Source organism: Euphorbia lathyris, chromosome 6 (genome assembly GCF_963576675.1).
Source record: "Euphorbia lathyris chromosome 6, ddEupLath1.1, whole genome shotgun sequence".
Classification (NCBI taxonomy): domain Eukaryota; kingdom Viridiplantae; phylum Streptophyta; class Magnoliopsida; order Malpighiales; family Euphorbiaceae; genus Euphorbia; species Euphorbia lathyris.
This window is the reverse complement of record NC_088915.1, coordinates 71280983-71301431: the sequence shown is the minus strand read 5'-3', so window position 1 is coordinate 71301431 and position 20449 is coordinate 71280983. Positions and strand designations below refer to the sequence as shown.

The 20449-nt window shown below is 32.7% G+C and overlaps 1 protein-coding gene across 1 annotated transcript in view; it reads left to right on the top strand.

The window, feature by feature from the left end:
- The first annotated feature begins 9042 nt into the window (after positions 1-9042).
- The window catches only part of LOC136233477 (beta-amyrin synthase 1-like), a 33941-nt gene continuing 22534 nt past the window's right edge, over positions 9043-20449 (top strand). The window contains exons 1-8 of the mRNA XM_066023147.1: positions 9043-9336; positions 9420-9608; positions 9741-9830; positions 9919-10137; positions 10444-10528; positions 11441-11607; positions 16531-16719; positions 16818-16931. Of these exons, the coding sequence (XP_065879219.1) occupies positions 9136-9336; positions 9420-9608; positions 9741-9830; positions 9919-10137; positions 10444-10528; positions 11441-11607; positions 16531-16719; positions 16818-16931 (1254 nt within the window). The 5' untranslated portion in view covers positions 9043-9135. The remainder of the gene's footprint in view (positions 9337-9419; positions 9609-9740; positions 9831-9918; positions 10138-10443; positions 10529-11440; positions 11608-16530; positions 16720-16817; positions 16932-20449) is intronic.

Sequence of the window (20449 nt, the reverse complement as noted above, 5' to 3'; positions counted from 1 at the left end):
CGGAAGCAATTTTGAAAGTTCAAGTTACAAGCTTTCTAGAAACTACTCATGGTCATCAACCGAACTTATAACGAAGGAGTTTTGAATTTTCAAAGATTGCTGCAGAAACACTAAATGATAAACATACTTAAAATCAGGGATCCTGATTTGAAGGTTGTTCCAGCAATGTTCTTCAAGCTCTGCCAGCGATATTTCTTCCCCAAATATTAGTGAAGTAATGGGCAGAAGGTTGTGTATTTTCAGGAGCTAACTTCAGTGACGGATGCACAAATTGGCTATAAATAGGAGCTTAATTCATCTTTTCCAATCCCCAACCAAATCAATCAATCAATTAAACTCAACAAAATCATTGCTTACCCTTTCGACTCCAGGTTCAAGTTCGTCTCATTCGATTTTCAATTCTCATTTTCAACTCAAAAGCTCAGTTAAGTTTTTACTTTCCGATGCTTAATTCTTCAATTCCAATTGGTACAATTGATATCTGATCATTCAAACTCTTTAGTTTAATCATATTATACAATTCTTAATCATTGATTTCAATCTATTCCGCTTATTCAATAATTTGTCATTAGCATCTTCAACCTTAGCTTCAAACTCCAACTCACAAATCGAAATACTCAAACCCTCATTTTCGTGACGTTTTCTATTTGCAAACCTCTTCTAAATTATATTTACAATCTATTCATTGATTCCAATTGATCAAATCAAATACAACCAAGCTTTTGGCAATTATTGATTTCAAAACTAACCAATTTCCATCAAGCAACTGTTTTGTCCACCTATTTACCAAAATTTATTCTGATCGCCACAAGCCGCCATTCACTATAAAATTGATCTTAAATTCTTCATCGATATCCAAACCATAGAGTCTAGTTTTTATTTCGTTCAAAATGGTCCCCTATAGCCACTATTCCATTAGTCGAAGTTGTCCATGTTTACTCAATTTTATACTCAAGAGTTGTTGGAATCAATTTGATATCTAAAAAATGCAAATTTTGTTCCTTCAACTAATAAAACAATACCATCAAGTTCAATTTCTACAGTAATTTCGACTAGTTCCAGTCCAATTTGCAAGCATTATGAACAAATTATTTCAGTTTTGCAATTTATATCATGTGCGATCAATTTGTTCACAGATGAAAAAAATACATTTTAGCCCTTATTATATTTCATTAATTCCAAGTTCATCCCTAAACCTTAATTTAAGCCTATAAATAAAAGCTCTTATATCAGTTTTAAAGGGGGCGAAAATACATGGAAAATAACCGAAATTCTACCAAACCACTCTGAATAAATTCTTTTTTTTTTTTTGCGTACATCACCCGTATTTCATTATTTATGATTTTTCCAATCACCTCACAATCTAGGTAAAGGTTTCTGAGGGACAAATCATATCTATTATTTATTTTTTTTTTTAAATTGTAAAATATTGATTGTTCATCTTTTTCTTATTTTATTTTTCATTGTTTTTTTTATAAACACGAGTACATCATTTCATTGATAAGAAAATTGCAAGTACAACACGAAAAGTAAGGAATAAAACCTTACACAAAGACTATGCCTAATACAAAATCTATATAGGTAAGAAAATGACTACAAAGAGCAAAACAAACCATTACAGGTACTAATAACACAAACAGATACATATACTTCTTGAAACTCCAAATTCGCAGAAAAACATCTGGAATCTCATCTTCATCATTTAAACTCTCTCGAATCTTTGGATCAAAGTCCTTTTTTTGCAACTAGGTAGATGTAGCGATCTACATATAAGATTTATCATTCTGCTCTTGCTCAATCAGAAAACGTTACAAATGAAAAGATAATAAACAACAGATCCAATTCAAGCGGATTAAAAGATCCGGTAAAATATATGATATCCAAAAATAAAGAAATTATAGAACAAAAAAAAGGAAAAAAAAACAGAACGATGCGAGGAAAAAGGAAGACAATCTTCCTTCTTCCTCTTTAAATAAAAACTACAACTTGAAAGGAAAAAATACTCAATTAACAAAAGGAATCGATTGATGAATTTGGTTGTTTTTCATTGTTGATTATATTACAAGCTAATATTATTGATTTAATTTGTTTATTTTATTCGTAACGATAATTTGGGATAAACGAACCACTGCGAGATAAATTTTATTTCACGATCCTTTATGTACCAATAGTTATAAAACTAACTTTATTTTTATTCATTTTTATCCTTAACCTAATAAACTCTATTTTTTATTTATTTTTATCTCTAACCTAATAACTTTATTTTTATTAATTTTTAATTTCTAACCTAATAACTTTATTTCTATTCTCTTTTAATTTATAATCTAATAAACTTTATTTTTGTTCACTTTAATGTTTAATTTAATACATCTTATTTTATTCATTTTAGTCCCTAATTTAGAATTTTTTGTTTTATTCATTTTAGTCCCTAATTTAGAACTTTATATTTTATTCACCTTAGTCCTTGATGTGAAGTTTTCCTCTTTCTTTCAATTTGGTCACCGAATAAACTTTTCAATTTATTCAATTTAGTCCTTTATCTATTTTTACACCATAATTAATTGTATAGTTATGTTATTTGCTTCTAACCTTTTATTTTGGTTGATATGAGTATGGGAGAACAATGTTTTGGTACGGATTGAAGATCCGAGAGTGCCCAGATGTAATTGTATTTAACTTGTACTTATTTCATCACTTTTGGGGTTGTAATATTTTGTTGTTTATTTGATTTTGTATATGAATGTGAAATATGACATAAAACATGATTTTTCCAAACAAATCAAGAATTCAAAACAAGTTTAAAAAACTTAAAAGTGGTATTAATAGCCTTGGTGTATTTAGAAATGCTAAGTAGGAGGTCGGTTGGGTTCACCTGGCGATTTTGGGGGTGCTTAATATTTCCTTTCGAGAAGATATTAACCTTCCCCAAGTGTACGTAACTTTCCGAACCCACCTGCTTCCCGCAATGAATCTCAGTAACAGTCTCGGACCTAAAATCAAGGTGGCCACTCTTTCTCCGACACTGGCCCTACCGAGCTAGTCGTTTTCTCTATTGGACCTCAAGTCCAAACAACAACGTAATAGTTATGATGAACCTCCCGATGGTGAAAGCCAATCGAGGTAGGCTTCGTCTACAACTGCTGATGTTCATCGCTTTTTTCAAATGCACGAGGAAACCCATGGGTTTCTTAGAATGCTTGGAAGTCTTGATTGCATGCATTGGGCTCGGAAGAATTGTCCAGTTGGGTGGAAAGGACAATACACAAGAGGAGATCATGGGATTCCTACAATCATGCTTGAAGTTGTAGCTTCACAAGATTTATGATATGGCATGCTTACTTTGGTGTTGCTGGATCGAACAACGACCTTAATGTATTGAACATATCGACTTTGTTTCGAGACAGACTACAAAGAGTAGCTCTAGATGAGCACTACATTGCGAACAATAAGACATGCAAGACGGGATACTACCTAATAGATTGTATATATCCCGAATGAGTTGCATTTGTGAAAAGCTTTCCACATACGGTTGAACCTAAGAAGATACCTTTAAACAAAATCATGAGAGTGCACGGAAGGATGTCGAATGGACATTCGGGGTATTCCAAGCCTGTTTTGCAATAGTTCGTGGACCAGCTAGGCTTGTGCACCAAAGTAAACTCCATGATATTATGGGGACTTGTATCATACTACATATAATGATTGTTGAAGATGAGCGACATATGTACTCCAGAACATATCCTCCAGAAGTATTTGAACCATCCAACATTGAAGACCTGCAAGAAGGACCTACGCCCGATTTTGCAATTTTTCTTGCACGGGATTTATAACTCCATAGTAGAGCGAGCCATATCAATCTCAAACACGATCTAGTGGAGCTTATATGTCAACGTTTCGGAGCCACCGACCTAAATAATAGATCATCTTAAGATGTTATGTGATTTTAAGCTTTTTTTCATGATATACTATTTTCTATCGGTATTAATTATTACAAGCATCTTGGATTCTCCTTTGCCTCTCGTTGTGTTCTATGTGGTAGGGATGCTGAGTCCATCAACCACTTATTCATTAGTTGTTCTTTTGCAGGTTCTCTTTGAAGGGCCCTTGAGTTTCACTTTGACTGTTCTTTGAAGGAAAATAGGCAAACGTTTGGCAGCGGAAATATAAAAATTTTAACCTATTTTCTTTAACCAAGATCCGTTAATTCATTATTTCATATAAAGAGGGATAGAATGAAATACCTTTTAATGAACTATCTACTGTTGCAAGTGAAGTGCCCTCAACTCTTACTCCGAGTTCACGAGCACAAAACAAAACACAATTCAAACGAAGTTAGAACTCAACCGTATAATAGCAATCAAGATAGATTGCCTCTAATTAATCAACACAAGATCAATGAGTAAAAGGAAAGAGATGAAATCAATTGATTCGGAAGCAAACGGTGAAAGACGATCCACCACGGTAGGGGGTCGAAATTCTCTCTCTCTCTGGGATAGCAGGGGTGGCCGAAATTTACCACTAAGGGGGGTTAATATAGCCTCTTCCATCTAAACTCTAGCCAGATAGAATTAGGTTACTAAATAAGAGTTTAATTCGGAATAATACTCTTATTGTTATTATCTATAATTATATCTAAATATAAAGATAATAATAACTTATTAATAGGATAATAATTAAAAGCAATTTAATCTTCAATAAACCTCCTAACTTATTTATCCTATAATTAATTTAATCCATAATCATAATCTAATTATAATTGTTTAAATTAAATTAATTCCTTATGTGTCACAACACATAGAAATCGCCCTCCCCCTTATTACTGGGCCTTAATGGACTCAGTTGGGCTTCCGTCAATTAATTAATATCTGTTTCTCTTTTAGGTTCCAAGTCTTATGTGTGACCCATTAGGTTCTTATTGCTTCTAGCCGTATACAACTATTAAATTAATTTCTCAAAATTATATTCAATCTTTGTATAACGGAATGAGTACGCGAACTGTGATTGGCAGATCCGAAACATTCCCCCAGAGCTAGAAGAAGACAGGTTGATTCCGTCGTTCACCTTTTCGTATTAGTTACAGTATAATTCGATCCTTCATCAACTACATCATTGAACAGAATCTTGTGAATGTGGATAATGTCAAGTCACATATAGCGAGATGTTCGTTTTACTTGTACAGGCCGAGTTAACTCCAATTAGATAGGTTAAGTGAAATCTGCATTTCAAGACTTAAGCTATCACCTTGCAAGGATTTAGAGTTAAGTCTTCCACAAGCGATCCTTGGACGTATCTCCTATTTATCAGGAGTGACAAATGCTAAATCCAATGTTAACTATCCTGCAATCACTTCCTGTGATACCCAACGTCTGCCGTACACACCCTAGAGTCATCCCTGTTATGGATCGTGTTACAACAGGATCAAAGCATCACATTCCATAATCCAGAATCACTAATTAACATTCTTTTGAGTCTGGGGATTACTTATATCTATTAATACCAATGAGATGAACAGGTGACAAGTATAAATCTACCCATCCTGTTATCTCAAGTCGGGCCCCCAATCCTAATGAACCCTTTCATTGGATCCATGTAACTGTCTAGATATCTGCATATCTGAAGCTTGTGAGATCAGCTCTCTGTCTCGATAGATAACATTGTTACATGCAAGTCTCAACAGTGTTATGTCAATCCTTATTCAAAACATATCACTTGACTTGGGGTGGTTTTAAGTTTATTAGTTTATTATAATGTTTCGTCTCACTTCATGCTTGTATGAACACTCTATAATCACTTTAAATAAACTTAGGGATTTCCTTTTATTAGACTTATTTAGTTCTTTAAAAGAGGTTGCCTTTATACAGTTATGAAACCATATCTTATTAAAACAAATGACATAAAGAACAATTCATTTACATTAGGTTTGTATCCTGGAACAATTGTCTATAGGACACTAAACCCCAACACTCTTTGCCTCGTTATTCACAATTCATCTAGTTCTTCAGCTCTCTTCGTAGCATTCATTTTGGCTCACAGGTGTCGATGATCTGGCGTGTTGCCGCTGTCACTTGCATCTGGTTAATCTGGCATTACAGGAATGAAGCAATCTTTAAGGAAGTTTCTCCTTCTATTCAGCACTCAAAGATCACCATCTTTCAAATGATTCGAGAGTCCTTTGCCACTTCTAAAGGTTTTTCCTCTTCACGGAGAGATGATGTTATCTTATCCCGTCTTCTGGCTTCTCCTAGGCCGCCTCCGGCTCCCAACATTATTCCGGTCTATTGGCTTAAAGCTCCTCCGGGATGGGTTAAAGTCAATATGGACGGCTCTGCTTTTGGCACTCCAGGCGAGGCAGGAGCGGGAGGTATTTTTCGCAACTATCGTGGATTTCCCAAAGGATGTTTTGCTTTTTCTACCCCTCATTCGTTTGCTTACATGGCTGAATTGAAAGCCGCTATTTTTGCAATTGAACTTGCTTGGGAGAAAAATTGGCATCAGTTTTGGGTTGAGTCAGACTCAATGTACGTTGTTAATCTACTTAGACATCGTTCCATGGATGTTCTTTGGAGTATTCGTCAAGAATGGTTACATTGTCTCAACATTTGCTCTAGGATGGACATTCTTTTTTCACTAATCTTTAGGGAAGGAAATAGAGTTGCTGATGCACTGGCAAAGTTTGGAGTCTCTTCCTCAGTGATCAATTGGTGGCCTTCAGCTCCTGCTTTTTGCCACAGGTTTATCAATGATGACATTTGTAGTATTTCTCACTTACATTTTTCTTGACTTTCCTAAATTTTTCTCCTCCCCCTTCTTTTTGTTTGTTCTCCTTCCTCTTCTCTTGTTCAAACACTCATTTTTCGTTTATTAATATATTGCGGGTTTGTCAGGGCCACGGGTGCTCACCCCGCCCAAGTTCTGTCTCGTCCCAATTTCTATCAAAAAAAAATTATTACAAGCATGTTTTTTCAATTAATAATTATTCATTAATTAATTACTTATTTTTTTTTACTTCATAATAATAATTAATATAATAATTACTTTTTTGAGAATAATATTAAGTATTGAATTAATTATTTTATTGTATAAATATTTTTATAAGTATTGAATAAATTGTTGTGTTATATAAAAATTATTAATTTTATATTAATTCAGTAAATATATATTGTTTTATAATGAATTAGTCCTAAAAAAAAAATGGAAGTAAAACAAGATTATAGTGAATTGTTAATTATAGATGTGTTTTTTTTTTTTTCTTATGCCGCACCAATGGACAAATATATTAATTCTAACCCTATATTAATTGTTTTATCTCTATAACCTAGATAGGAACAGATAATACTAGCTATTTTTTAATATTTACACTACTCAATGTACAAATATATTAATTCTAACCATATATTTATTGCTTTATCTCTATAAACGAGATGGGAACAGATAATAGTAGCTACTTTTTAAAAGGATGATACTAGTAGCTATTAATAATGAAATTGACTCATGGCAGATAGTATATATTATAATATGTTTTGTAATTAATTTATGACATCTGATATATTATTATATTTTCACGGTATTATTTTTGAATGACTAAAAACATTTTCAACTTAAAAAATTGTAAAACCTTACGTATTATTTTAAAATGTTATATTTTAGGGTAAATTTCAAATAAAATCCCTATGATTTCATTAATTTTTAAATAAAGGACTGTGGTTTACTTTTTGTCAAAACCAGGATTTGAGGTTTCGCATTTGGATTAATGCTATTAAAACTATTTCAAGAATTAAAGTTGTTCAATGTCATATTTTCTATGGATCTACATTTTCGATTTTCGAAAATCATCTTTTTTGGAACTTTCTCTCTCTAAACATTAACTTTCTCTCTCTTTACCAAACATCATCTAAATAATCTCAAAATAAAAAAGTTGAAGAATTAAAGTTGCTTAGAATATTAATAGTTCTTAAAATATGTCATTTTCGAAGTCGTCAATTGTGATTTTAATAGTATCAATCGAAAAAGTCCTTATTTTGCTAAAGTTGAAAACCTCAATCCTCGTTTTGACAAAAAGGAAACCACAGTCCTTTATCTGAAAATTAGTAAAACCACAGGGGTTTTATTTGAAATTCACCCTATATTTTATTGTTCAATTGGGATTTGAATTCTAGTTCAAAATATATAAAACAATTATGACTAAAATATTTGTTGGGAGAATTTTAACTCTCGAAATGGATGAGGATCAGTTCATGATCATTTGAGGTTCTAAGCGAAATATAAATTATAGGTTCTTTTTACATAAATAAAATTTTAAAACTACATATTTTTATATAATTTAAATTTGACTAAAAAAATGTATGTTTTATGTTGTCTTTTTGCTATTTTTAGTCTTTTTATTCTCTTTGTGTATTGTATTGTCTGTAGACTATATTTAAATGAGATTTTATTTCTTACTGTATTGGTATCTTTTCATTTAATGGAATAATATTTTCATAAAAAAATGATAAAAAAAATACCTTGTAACTTTAGAATTTAGAAAAAAAAAAGAAATAAAACATAAAAATATTATTATCTAACTTTAGAATTTGAAAAAAAGAAAAGAAAAAATATTACTATAAATATAAAATATTATTATCTAAAAACTATTCTGGCCATTTTAAACCCAAAATCATCCATTCAAATTTATATTCAATTAAAAAAAATATTCAATCTACTTCTAATTTTTTTTTATAACTATTCCATAAAATATTACTGATATATTAATGAAAAATTATTATATGAGTCCCTTATTTTTTAGGGACCTTATGCGGCCACCTCTATTGCCTAATGGCTGAGCTGGCCCTGAAATGAATTTATTAGGTTCAAATTTAGATTAGTTTGAACTATGGGTCTAGAATATCACATCATAATTAAAAAAAACCACACACTAATAGTAGGGTAATTAGAATCAATGGTCATATAAGTTTGGGCAATGTCTTCAAAGGTCATAAAAATTTAATTTATCTCAATAAAATCACTTAAGTTTTTTATTTTTTTATTCCAATAAATCACTTTAAATGTTTTTAGTTACCTTTTCCCTGAAATTGTTTGCTTCAATGCAATATAAATATGCAGTAAGCATTTTGATATTGTTGCAAATAAAAAGAGAGAATGTGGAAGCTTGAGATAGGTAAAGGTGATGATAGTCCATTTCTATTTAGCACCAATAATTTTGTAGGAAGACAGGTTTGGAAATTCCATGAGAATGTTGGTACTCCTGATGAACTTCAACTTATTCAAACTGCTAGAGATCATTTCACCCGTAATCGTTTTCAAGTCAAAGCTAGCAGTGATCTTTTCAAGAATCTTCAGGTACAATTTACTAACATAACTATTTATATGACAGATTGATTTTCTACTTACTTTTTAAGATCTTTGTGTTCAAAATTACACAGCTTATAAAAGAAAATCAAATTGATGTGTACAACATACCCAAAGTTAGATTGGAAGAAGATGAGGAAATTACTGATGAAAAAGTTCAAACAGCTCTGATAAAAGCTCTCAGATTTGGCTGTGCAATCCAAGCAAGTGATGGCCATTGGCCTTCTGAATTTTCAGGACTATTGTATTTAACTCCTCCTATGGTATGTGTGCCCTAAATGATATGATAACCAGTACTTACAAATATGTAAAAAAGTCAAATAGGTACCTGTTTTACTTAAAATAATATTGTTTCATTTACTTGATTCTAATTTTTTAGGTTTTACAAACCGCAGATTATATGTCTTTACATCACGGAAATGCTTGATACAGTTCTGTCAGATGAACATAAAAAAGAAATACTGCGATATATATATAACCATCAAGTATGTTATTTATATATATGTTACATGCTTTCTTTTATAATCGGCAAAATATGATATTGATAATGAAATTAAAAAATAAATAAAACAGAATGAAGATGGAGGATGGGGATTTCATATAGAGAGCCATAGTACAATGTTGTGCACAACACTTAATTACATTTCATTGCGTTTACTTGGCCAACAATTGCGTGATCAAGGCGAAGGCGAAGGCGAAGGCGAAAATAATGGTGTAGCGAAAGGCCGAAAATGGATTCTTGATCATGGAGGTGCTATCAACACTCAAACTTGGGGGAAGATATACCTTTCAGTGAGCAATTTACTCAAATTTTATCTTTATATATATATTAAAAATTACATCTTAGGAGACGAGAGTTAAAGAAGTTAATGTAAAGGAATTGGATGAGAATGAAAGTTTTAAATTAATATTGTTTGTAAGTTTATAAAATGTAAATAATGTTTAAAGTTTAATTTCTTTGGAAGTTTAAATATGCAAGTTAAATTACTAATTATCACTATGCAAAGCTAATATAAATAAATAAATAATATATTTAGAATGAAATGAATATCATATGACATGAGAAACATATCATTATAATATTGATTATACATGAAGGTACTTGGAGTGTATGAGTGGGAAGGATGCAATCCGGTGCCTCCTGAAATGATATTTATCCCTTCATTTCTTCCTTTCAGTGGAGGTAAACCAAGTCATTGTATTAATCATTATTTTTCACTTTCGTTTATATATAGGTTCTTTTCAAATTAAATAACATAGAATAATTTATTTGGCGTTTTTTTTTTGGAATAAAATTTTCAAAACAAATCATTTCAATTGGATTTTTATTTTTGTTATAATTATTAATTTCTAAAAGGAATTTTTCTTTTATATCAACTTTTGAAGTAATAAATTTTAAAGAATTCATATGAATTTTAAATTCATTCAAATAACTTAACTTAAAATAAAATTTTCAAATAAAGGATTAGGCTTAAAGCGCTTTTTGGTCCCTGGCCTATCCAAAATTTGTGCATTTGGCCTTTGGCCTATTATTTGGTCATATTTGGCCATTGACCTATCAAATTAGATAAAATTCAACCTATATTGAATGGAAAATTAACTTTATTGGAAAATTAACAGCAGTCACCAATACAAAAACGACACATGACACATAAATAAAATTAAATTTCAACTGGAGATGGAAACAGTAACTATTTTACACAGTAAAAAAATCCTAAAAACTTTTTCTGGTGTTCCGATAGAGTGAAAATTAATTTTATTTATGTGTCATGTGTCATTTTTGTATTGGTTATTGTCGTTAATTTTCCAACATAGTTAATTTTTCTTTCAATATGGGTTGGATTTTATCTAATTTGATAGGTTAGGGGCCAAATATGATCAAATAATAGGTCATGGGCCAAATGCACAAATTTTGGATAAGTCAGGGGCCAAAAAGTGTTTTAAGCCTAAAGGATTAAGGATATATGTTTTAACAGATTAAGGATATATAGTTGTATATATGTTATTTCAAATTCTAAGATATTTAGAATTTCATAATATTTTGAAATATCCAAGGAAAATATAAGGCTAATATCTACATATTTGAACATGACAGAAAAGCTTTGGTGTTACCTACGCACGGTTTATAATCCAATAACGTACTTGTATGCAAAGAAATTTGTGGGTCCTATCACTCATCTCGTCATTCAATTAAGGGAAGAACTCTATACTGAGCCATATGATCAAATTAATTGGAGCAAAGTGCGACATTTATGTTTAAAGGTAAAATAGTTATCATTGATTTGCTATGTTTATTTTTATTTGGTGAACAATTTATTAGTCTCTATTTTTTTTTTACATATTAAACTATTCAGATTCTGGGTTTATAACCAATTATATAGTTTTTTAAGTTTTGTTTTCAAACTCTTTAGTCTTTTAAAATGGATGATCAAATTAAACTAAATAAAATTAAAATTACAAAATTACTGTTTACCTTATTTTATAATGACAAAACCTTTATTTTTTTATGTTTTTTCTACCCATTTAATTTCAATCTCTCCAATATTTATAGTTGATTTATGATTTTTATATAATCATAAAACTTTAGCGGCGTTAAATTTGCTTGATTAAAAAATAAATGAAAAATATTTCAAAATTGTAAATGTGAAACTTTTATCTTTAATAAACTTTATAGATAAAATAAAAATAAAAAATCTGATTTATTAAAATTATGGAGATTCAAAATAATTTGTAATTTTAATTTAAAAATATTATATTAAATAAAAAAAATAAATATAAAAATTTAAGAGAATAAATAGTAGAATTGTTTTATATTAATATATACAAGTATAGAAATATTGGTGTATATATAATGCATAAAATTCATTATCAAAAACTAAAGAGATGATTCCTCAAAAAAAAAAAAAAAAGATGAATTTTTACTTATATATAACTAAGGATATTTCTATACTTCTATATATAAAAGTAAATGGAGGGACTCGATAATGGATTAAGAAAAAACTTAAATACCTTCATATATATACATGGATTGAGTGATGTAGATTAAAGTCGACTGAGAGTTTTAATTTTAAACTCGCAAAGAATACAAACTTCTCTAGCTAAACTAGAAGGTTGAATAAACCCAAAAGGATGATATCTTTGCTCCAATGGAGGCTTCAAGTTCTTAATTCATTCAAAGTTAGAAAACATTACAAAATGAGTAGAATATATACCCCTTCTAAATAGAAAGCAAGAGACTAAAAGGCCCCCCCCTAGGGTTACCAACAACTAAGGAACTATAGGGGTAAGGTATGAATAAATAAAGAAAGGATAATAGAGTAATTAAAATAAATGGCAAAGTAGTAAATAGTTGAGTGGCGAAACAGTAATTAGGAGGTGGCAGATATTGTCCCTAACAAGAAGAACCTGGGGAGGAAGTTTTCCTCAACCCCGGCACGCTCCACGTAGCCTCCCTCACGCCCCGCATGGTTGTGTCCCTGGACTTGGTTGTTCTCGCTGGGTATTCTCACGCGCGGCGTCCCCGGAAGTACGCTCCACGTACTTGACCTCCTGGACAGAACTCTCTTCGAAAGCTGGCTCCACGCTTCGTGCCTCGGAGGACACGCCCTGCGTGTATGTCCTGCTGGGCTGTTCTACCGACTTTGGACTCTTCACGCCCCGCGCCCTACTAGGTGCGCTCCGCGTGCTCGGCTGTTCGCCATTGCCCTCCTCTCTCTCGGCTAGCTCTCTACGGGTCTTGTCTTTTGGCTCTGGGTCGGCGTTTGGAGGAGGGATGCCCTCATCATACTCCTCTTCTTTAAAAGAGTTGGACCCCAACTCAATGATAGAACAAGGACGGCTCATCCCCAAGATTGTTGTTCCACTCACCCCATTAGCAATACTCTCCCCTTGGCTCGGGCTACCCGTTGCTAACAATCCGACGGGTTGCTCAACTCTTGCATCCTCTAGTGGCGTTGGTTCCCGGATTGGGCACACAATCAAGGGAGCCTTCTTTTCTCCCCTAGTAGAGTCTTTCAACGGCGTGAGAATGTACTTGGCCCCATCTTTAAATACGGTGTACATGTTGTCCCTTCCCGCATGTGAGGCATCACGGTCGAATTGACAAGGCCTCCCAAGGAGAAAGTGATACACATCCATCTCAACCACATCACACATAACCTCATCTTAGTAGGCCCTAATAGAGATAGGAACCTTACACCGGTGAGTGATATTAAGCTTCTCCCCCTCTTTAATCCACCCCACTCGATATGGATTTGGATGTGGCTTGGGTACTAAGCCGAATTTTCTCAAAGCCGAATTCCGTGGATTAGACCTCTAGTTCTAAACAATTGGTGTCTCGGGTCATGTTCTTGTTCCATCGACATTAGTACTCTCTTCACTACATGGACTCCCCGATCATCTCCGGATGATCCGCTATCAATGGGCTCACAATACACCCCATCGTTTCCTCTATAATCATCATCATCATACCTCTCAACGACATTAGCGCTCCTCCTCTTAGGGCATTCGTTCGAACGGTGGCCCGGTTCGTTGCATCGAAAGCACTTAAACGGGGCTGGTTTGGTGTACGGGGAGGTGCTGCTGTCCTAAAGGGTCTCACATCCCCGCTAGGTGATTTTCCCCCATTCAAGACTTTAGTGCCACTTCAGCTAGCGCCACCTTTGTCCTTGTCCACCTCTTTGGACTCTTCTCCTTCCTCACACGCTCCCTCAATCCTCGGCCTCCGGTGTCCATCACGTGCTCTAACATTCAATTGAGACTCGGCCTTCAAAGTTAGATTCCTTGCGTCTTGAACCCGGATTACCATTTATGTCCCAATTCTGTCTTGAATGTTATACCTTAGCCCCTCAAGATACCTTGAAGTCTTTTGGCTTTCGGTTTCCGACAAGTTAGCCCTTGCCGAAAGCCTCAAGAACTCTGAAGTATACTCGTGCACGCTCCTAGGCCCCTGTGAGCAATTCTGGTAAGAGCTGTAGATATACTACTCGTAGTCGGATGGCAAGAACCGTTCTCTCATCATCGACTTCATCCTCCGCCAAGACCTAATCGTCTCCCTTCCTCCCATTCTCCTCTCTTCCTTCACATTATCCCACCATACCGAGGCTCCCCCTTTCATTCTATAGGCCACTAACCAAACTCTCCTATCTTTCGGTATAGTCGAAGAACCTCTCCACCTCAAGCAACCAATCAAGGAACCCCTCAATGTCGAGTTCCCCTCCAAATGAAGGTAGATCAACTTTCAGCTTGAACGCATCGTCCCTCTCATAGTGTCCTCCATACCCAACTCTCCCATTCATACCATCCCTATAACCACCTCTACCAATGTCATGACCCCCATATGGATCATTCATCCCATAATTTCCCCTTCCGTGACCACCTACATCATCAACATTCAAAACATCCGAATTCTCGGCACGCACATGCGCGGGACCAACAACATCATCCATATCCATATCATTCACATGCCTAACATTCCCAATACCGACATCATGCGTAATACCCATGTTTCTAGTAATCCTATTCAAGTTGAAATCATCAAATAGATCGCCGTCGAATGACCATGGCGTTAGGAAGCCTTACCTCATGAACTCGAGGGTCCGCTCGTTGTGGTGCTTGGTTTCTCAAAGGAGGTGGTGTTGGGTGTCTATCCGGTGGAGGTCGGATTGCATCTTCATTTTTCTGGTGAGGGTATCTGGTTAGGCGACCTTGAGTGTTTCGGCCTTCGATCTTTAATCCTTCAATGGCGAAAAGGATATCTCGCGTGCTTGTGTCGTGCTTCTCTTCCAACACTCGTAGGGATTCGTTAGTTGCCTCACGTTGCCTTCTAGCACATCAACTCATTGCTCCATGGATCCGGTGGCTTCGTTTGTGATACGTGGTTGAACCATTTTCGAGAAGAAGTCTTCGGGAAGGAAAACGACTCGGCTCTGATACCAACTGATGTAGATTAAAGTCAACTGAGAGTTTTAATCTTAAACTCAAAAAGAATACAAACTTCTCTACCTAAACTAGAAGGTTGAATAAACCCAAAAGGATGATATCCTTGCTCCAATGGAGGCTTCAAGTTCTAAATAGAAAGCAAGAGACTAAAAGGCCCCCCCTAGGGTTACCAACAACTAAGGAACCATAGGGGTAAGGTAGAAATAAATAAAGAAAGGATAATAGAGTAATTAAAATAAATGGCAAAGTAGTAAATAGTTGAGTGGCGAAACAGTAATTAGAAGGTGGCATATATTGTCCCTAACAAGAAGAACTTGGGGAGGAAGTTTTCCTCAACCCCGGCACGCTCCGCGTAGCCTCCCTCACGCCCCGCGTGGTTGTGTCCCTGGACTTGGTGGTTCTAGCTAGGTATTCTCACACGCGGCGTCCCCGAAAGTACGCCCCGCGTACTTGACCTCCTTGACAGAAATCTCTTCGAAAGCTGGCTCCACGTACGCTCCGCGCCTCGGAGGACACGCCCCGCGTGTATGTCCTACTGGGCTGTTCTACCGATTTTGGACTCTTCATGCCCCGCGCCCTACTAGGTGCGCTCCGCGTGCTCGGCTGTTCGCCATTGCCCTCCTCTTTCTCAGCTAGCTCTCTATGGGTCTCGTCTTTTGGCTCTGGGTCCGCGTTTGGAGGAGGGATGCCCTCATCATTGAGTAGCTTGCTAGATTAAAACACATGGACTAAAAAAATTGTTTATCATTTTTGTTTTAATAGATGATTTTATTAATTCACATTTGGGTTTTAAAATTAATGTTGAATAAAACATTCACATTAACATTAACATTAATAGTAGTTAATAACATATTTTATTAAAATAAAAATATTATACTTTTATTTTATATTATTTTAAATAGTTATATTGTATTAAAATTAGTTAGGAAAGAGAAAGAGAAATTAGTTGGAATGCTAGGAGTTCGAATTCTATCAAATTTACCCCTTTCTAATATTTAAATTTTGAATTTTATTCCTATAAAAAAATTAACATTTCTCTCAGGACTTCCCAAACAATACCTATATAAATTTTGGTCCATGATAGATGGACTTATTGGTAACTTTTCAGAGCAAATAATTTATGAAGCATGCCCATGGTGTGTAATTAATGCTAGTCTATTATCGGTTGAAATTTATTGAAGTTGTAAATTTTAGGTATTTATGCAATTGGATAAATAATTTAAAAATATTGTAATAATAATACAGGAGGATCTTTCTGTCCCTCGTTCGTTTGCATTAGATTTATGGTTTGATAGCGTTTATTACATTGGTGAAAGAGTTATGAAATGTTGGCCATTTTCCAAAATAAGAGAGAAAGCTCTGTGCAAAATAATGGAATTAGTTCGTTTTGAGGATCAGCAATCTAGATTTCTCACACATGCTGGCTTGGAAAAGGTTTATTATTCTTAAATAATTAATTAATATATTTGTTTTTAATTTATATATTCTTAATTGCAACATTAATCCCTAATTATATGTATATATATGTTTAGTTTTTGCATATGCTAGGTTATTGGGCAGAAGATCCAACTCAAGACGCATTCAAGTTTCACCTAGCTAGACTTCCCGATTGCTTATGGGTTGCTGAAGATGGAATGAAAGTACAGGTTGGCTTAGTTTAATTTCCCAGTTTATCTTACTAGTTAATTAGCAGTGTGAAGAGAATTTTATCCCAGCGGATGGAGGACTCTGAAAACGCAAGAAATAATTTAAATTTAAAAATAAAAATTCATTGATATATAAATATTATGTAGAAAATCCAAATAAATTAGAAAAAAAAAATCGATAGATAATGATAGAAGAATTTGAGCAGAGTTAAGAATGATGAAAGTAAATTAATATTTTAGTATTATTATTGTAATTAATCTGTAACCTCGATCTCGGATCATATTAAATATACACAGAAACTCAAAATACAACCATTGATATTATGCATTAAATTCTCCTTAATAAAATATCTATAAAAAAAATCTATAATCAATGAGCCAAGATAAATCCATTTAATCAATTAATAACTTCAAATTCAATCTAATAAAATAGTCTAACCAATACTATAATAAATTCTAAAAATATCTATAAAGATCTTGATGGGAATAATACATTGAACTGGCCAATCCGAGTGCAAGATAAATATGAAAATCTAGTAAATAGGAGAACCTCCGAACCTAGCTTGAAAAATGTGACAAGAGGTGAGATGTTTACTCAATAAATAAAATTATCTATATTTATATACATATATACGTATATATAATTAATTTCAGACATCTCACATTTAATTAAATCAGACAACCAAGCAATCAATCAATCAAGAATAAAATATAAACATAGCATCCTATACATGACTCAATTTACTTCAAACAACCTAACTATAACTTATTATTTTTGTTTTAAGGGCCCAACTAGACCTAAGTGAAATATACTCGATAGTTAACAATAGGGAAAATTACACAGAAATTCATCTTTTAAAAAATTTTTACAACTATGTCAAGTCATAATTTTAGATTATGTCAAACTAATAAAATCAGTACTTTTAATATATTTTAAAGATTAGAATTTATAAATTAGAAGTTTAGAATATATTTTCTAAGGTTTATGATTTATGAATTGGAGTTTGGAATTTTTTAATAATGGTGTAAAATCATAATATATGGAGAATAATGACATATTAAGAATTAAGTTTTGTGATATGACTTAGTTGTAATTTTGTACTTAATTATGATATTCATGTTTAACCCTTAACAATATTCCAACATATGTATACGCTATCACCCCAGTTTCAGGACACGTAACATTTTAACCTCATAATAATTATCTCGATAACACAGTACTACTATCACCTTTAGTTTCAGGACACAATACCAACTCAAATTAGAGCAAAATAACACTCTATCGCCTCCCTACTGAGACATGTGCTTGTGATCATATTTATCAAACTTCCGAACTATTGAACATACTCACGTAAGCTAGATATTTAAATGAAATTCTGAACTTCATTATATCTGCTCAATTTATTTATATCAGATATATATATCAAGATTCCCTCCAACAAAACCCAACTGAAATTGATATAGTATTAATATATTCTGAACTCAACTTGTAATATACCTTTCATAATGATCAGCATACATGTGTATACATAATAAGTATTTAAAAATTATGTAATTCAACTAAATAGTAATAAAATAGCCATAATTAACTTGATCAACCAGATATTCATCACATCAATAAATACATATATACACGTATAAGTACAAATAATTATGGTTACCTCTTGTCTAATAAGCTAATCGAATTGTTCAGGGTCTAGTTACCTCGTTGCTTGCTCCTCTATAAATAAAAACTCATATTCCTATAATTAATTGGCGTTTAAGAAAAATGATAGATATATAAATGTATGCAGGGTCGGCCTTGAACATAGGCAAGGAGTGCGGCTCCCCAGGGCCCAATGTCCAAAAGGGCCCGAAAATTTTAATTTTACTCATATATATATATATATATATATATACCCATTTAGATCTAAAAATGGACCAAATAATATGATATTTTAGGTCTAAAATAGGTCCAGATTTCTATTTTAGATTTTTAAGTACATTTTTTTTATTAAGAGCTCATTATCTCTTATTTCACCAAGGGCCCACGAAATGTCAGGATCAGCCCTGAATGTATGTTTAGAATGTCTCCTAACCCCAACAATATCAATTAAGATTTCGTATCGGTCTAAATAAATCAACAACTCTAAACTTAAATCTAAAATTCTAACCTTTTAGATTATATTATCAAAATAGACTAAGAATTCCGAAAAACTATCGTATATACTGAAACCTATACGAAAGGGGTAAAATTATGTCTAGAGAATGCTTATCGAAGTTTCATCGGAACGTGGTTGTCGCTCGCCGGAGTTGTCAGAAGAGGGAACAAAGACTACCATGAGATAACCAACATTCAGGGGATTTCGAAAATACACTCCTTTCACTACTAAAAACGATTAAAAGGCCAAAATCTAACACTTTTTCAGTGAAAAATACATGCTTCAGTCACCACACTTTTCAGTCAAAAAAATAACAATAGTGCTCTCAAAATCTTGCTCACAAAATAAGGAATTTAATAATATAATTTACATTTCAAGAAGTGGTTGGAATATGGAATTATGAAGAAAATAAGATAAAAAGAAGAAAATTGAAGGTTTGCAGAGGATGAAACGTTCTTTCTGGAAAACAAAAATGCTAACTCCCTAATGATATTAACACTAATACTATTATTAATAATATAATAATAATAATAAGGGTTAGGCTATACTTACTTTGTTTTTAACAAAGTAAGCCTTATTTTGCTTTTTCTACTATTGGATGGTGATGAACTTTGACAAAATAAGCTCATCCAATGGTAGAAAAAACAAAGTAAAACTTACTTTGTTAAAAACAAAGTAAGCATAGAAGACACCTAATAATAATAATAACATAATAATATAAATCTTAAAAATAGTTAATAGGGTCCACTGATAATAATTTTAATAATTTTTTTGATACTATAATTATAATATATACTATAACTTTATTTTACAAAACATCCTCTATAAAATTACGGATGTTACAGAATCTGTTATAATAAACATTAGTGTGTATATGCTTACAAACAAAGAGATGGTACACACATTAATTATGAACCAATATATAATATATACTTAATACTCCTTTCACTACTAAAAACGATGAAAAGGCCAAAATCTAATACTTTTCCAGTGAAAAATACATACTTCAGTCACCATACTTTTCAGTTAAAAAAATAACAATAGTGGTCTCAAAATCTTCCTCACGAAATAAGGAATTTAATGATATAATTTTCATTTCAAGAAGTGCTCGGAATATGGAGTTATGAAGAAAATAAGATAAAAATGAGAAAATTTAAGGTTTCCGGAGGATGAAACATTCTTCCTGGAAAACAAAAATGCTAACTCCTTAGTGATATTAACACTAATACTATTAAGTAATATATAGTATAATAATAACAACATAATAATAATAATATAAATCTTAAAAATAGTGAATATGATCCGCTGATAATAATTTTAATAATTTTTTAATACTATAATTATAATATATACTATAACTTTATTTTACAAAACATC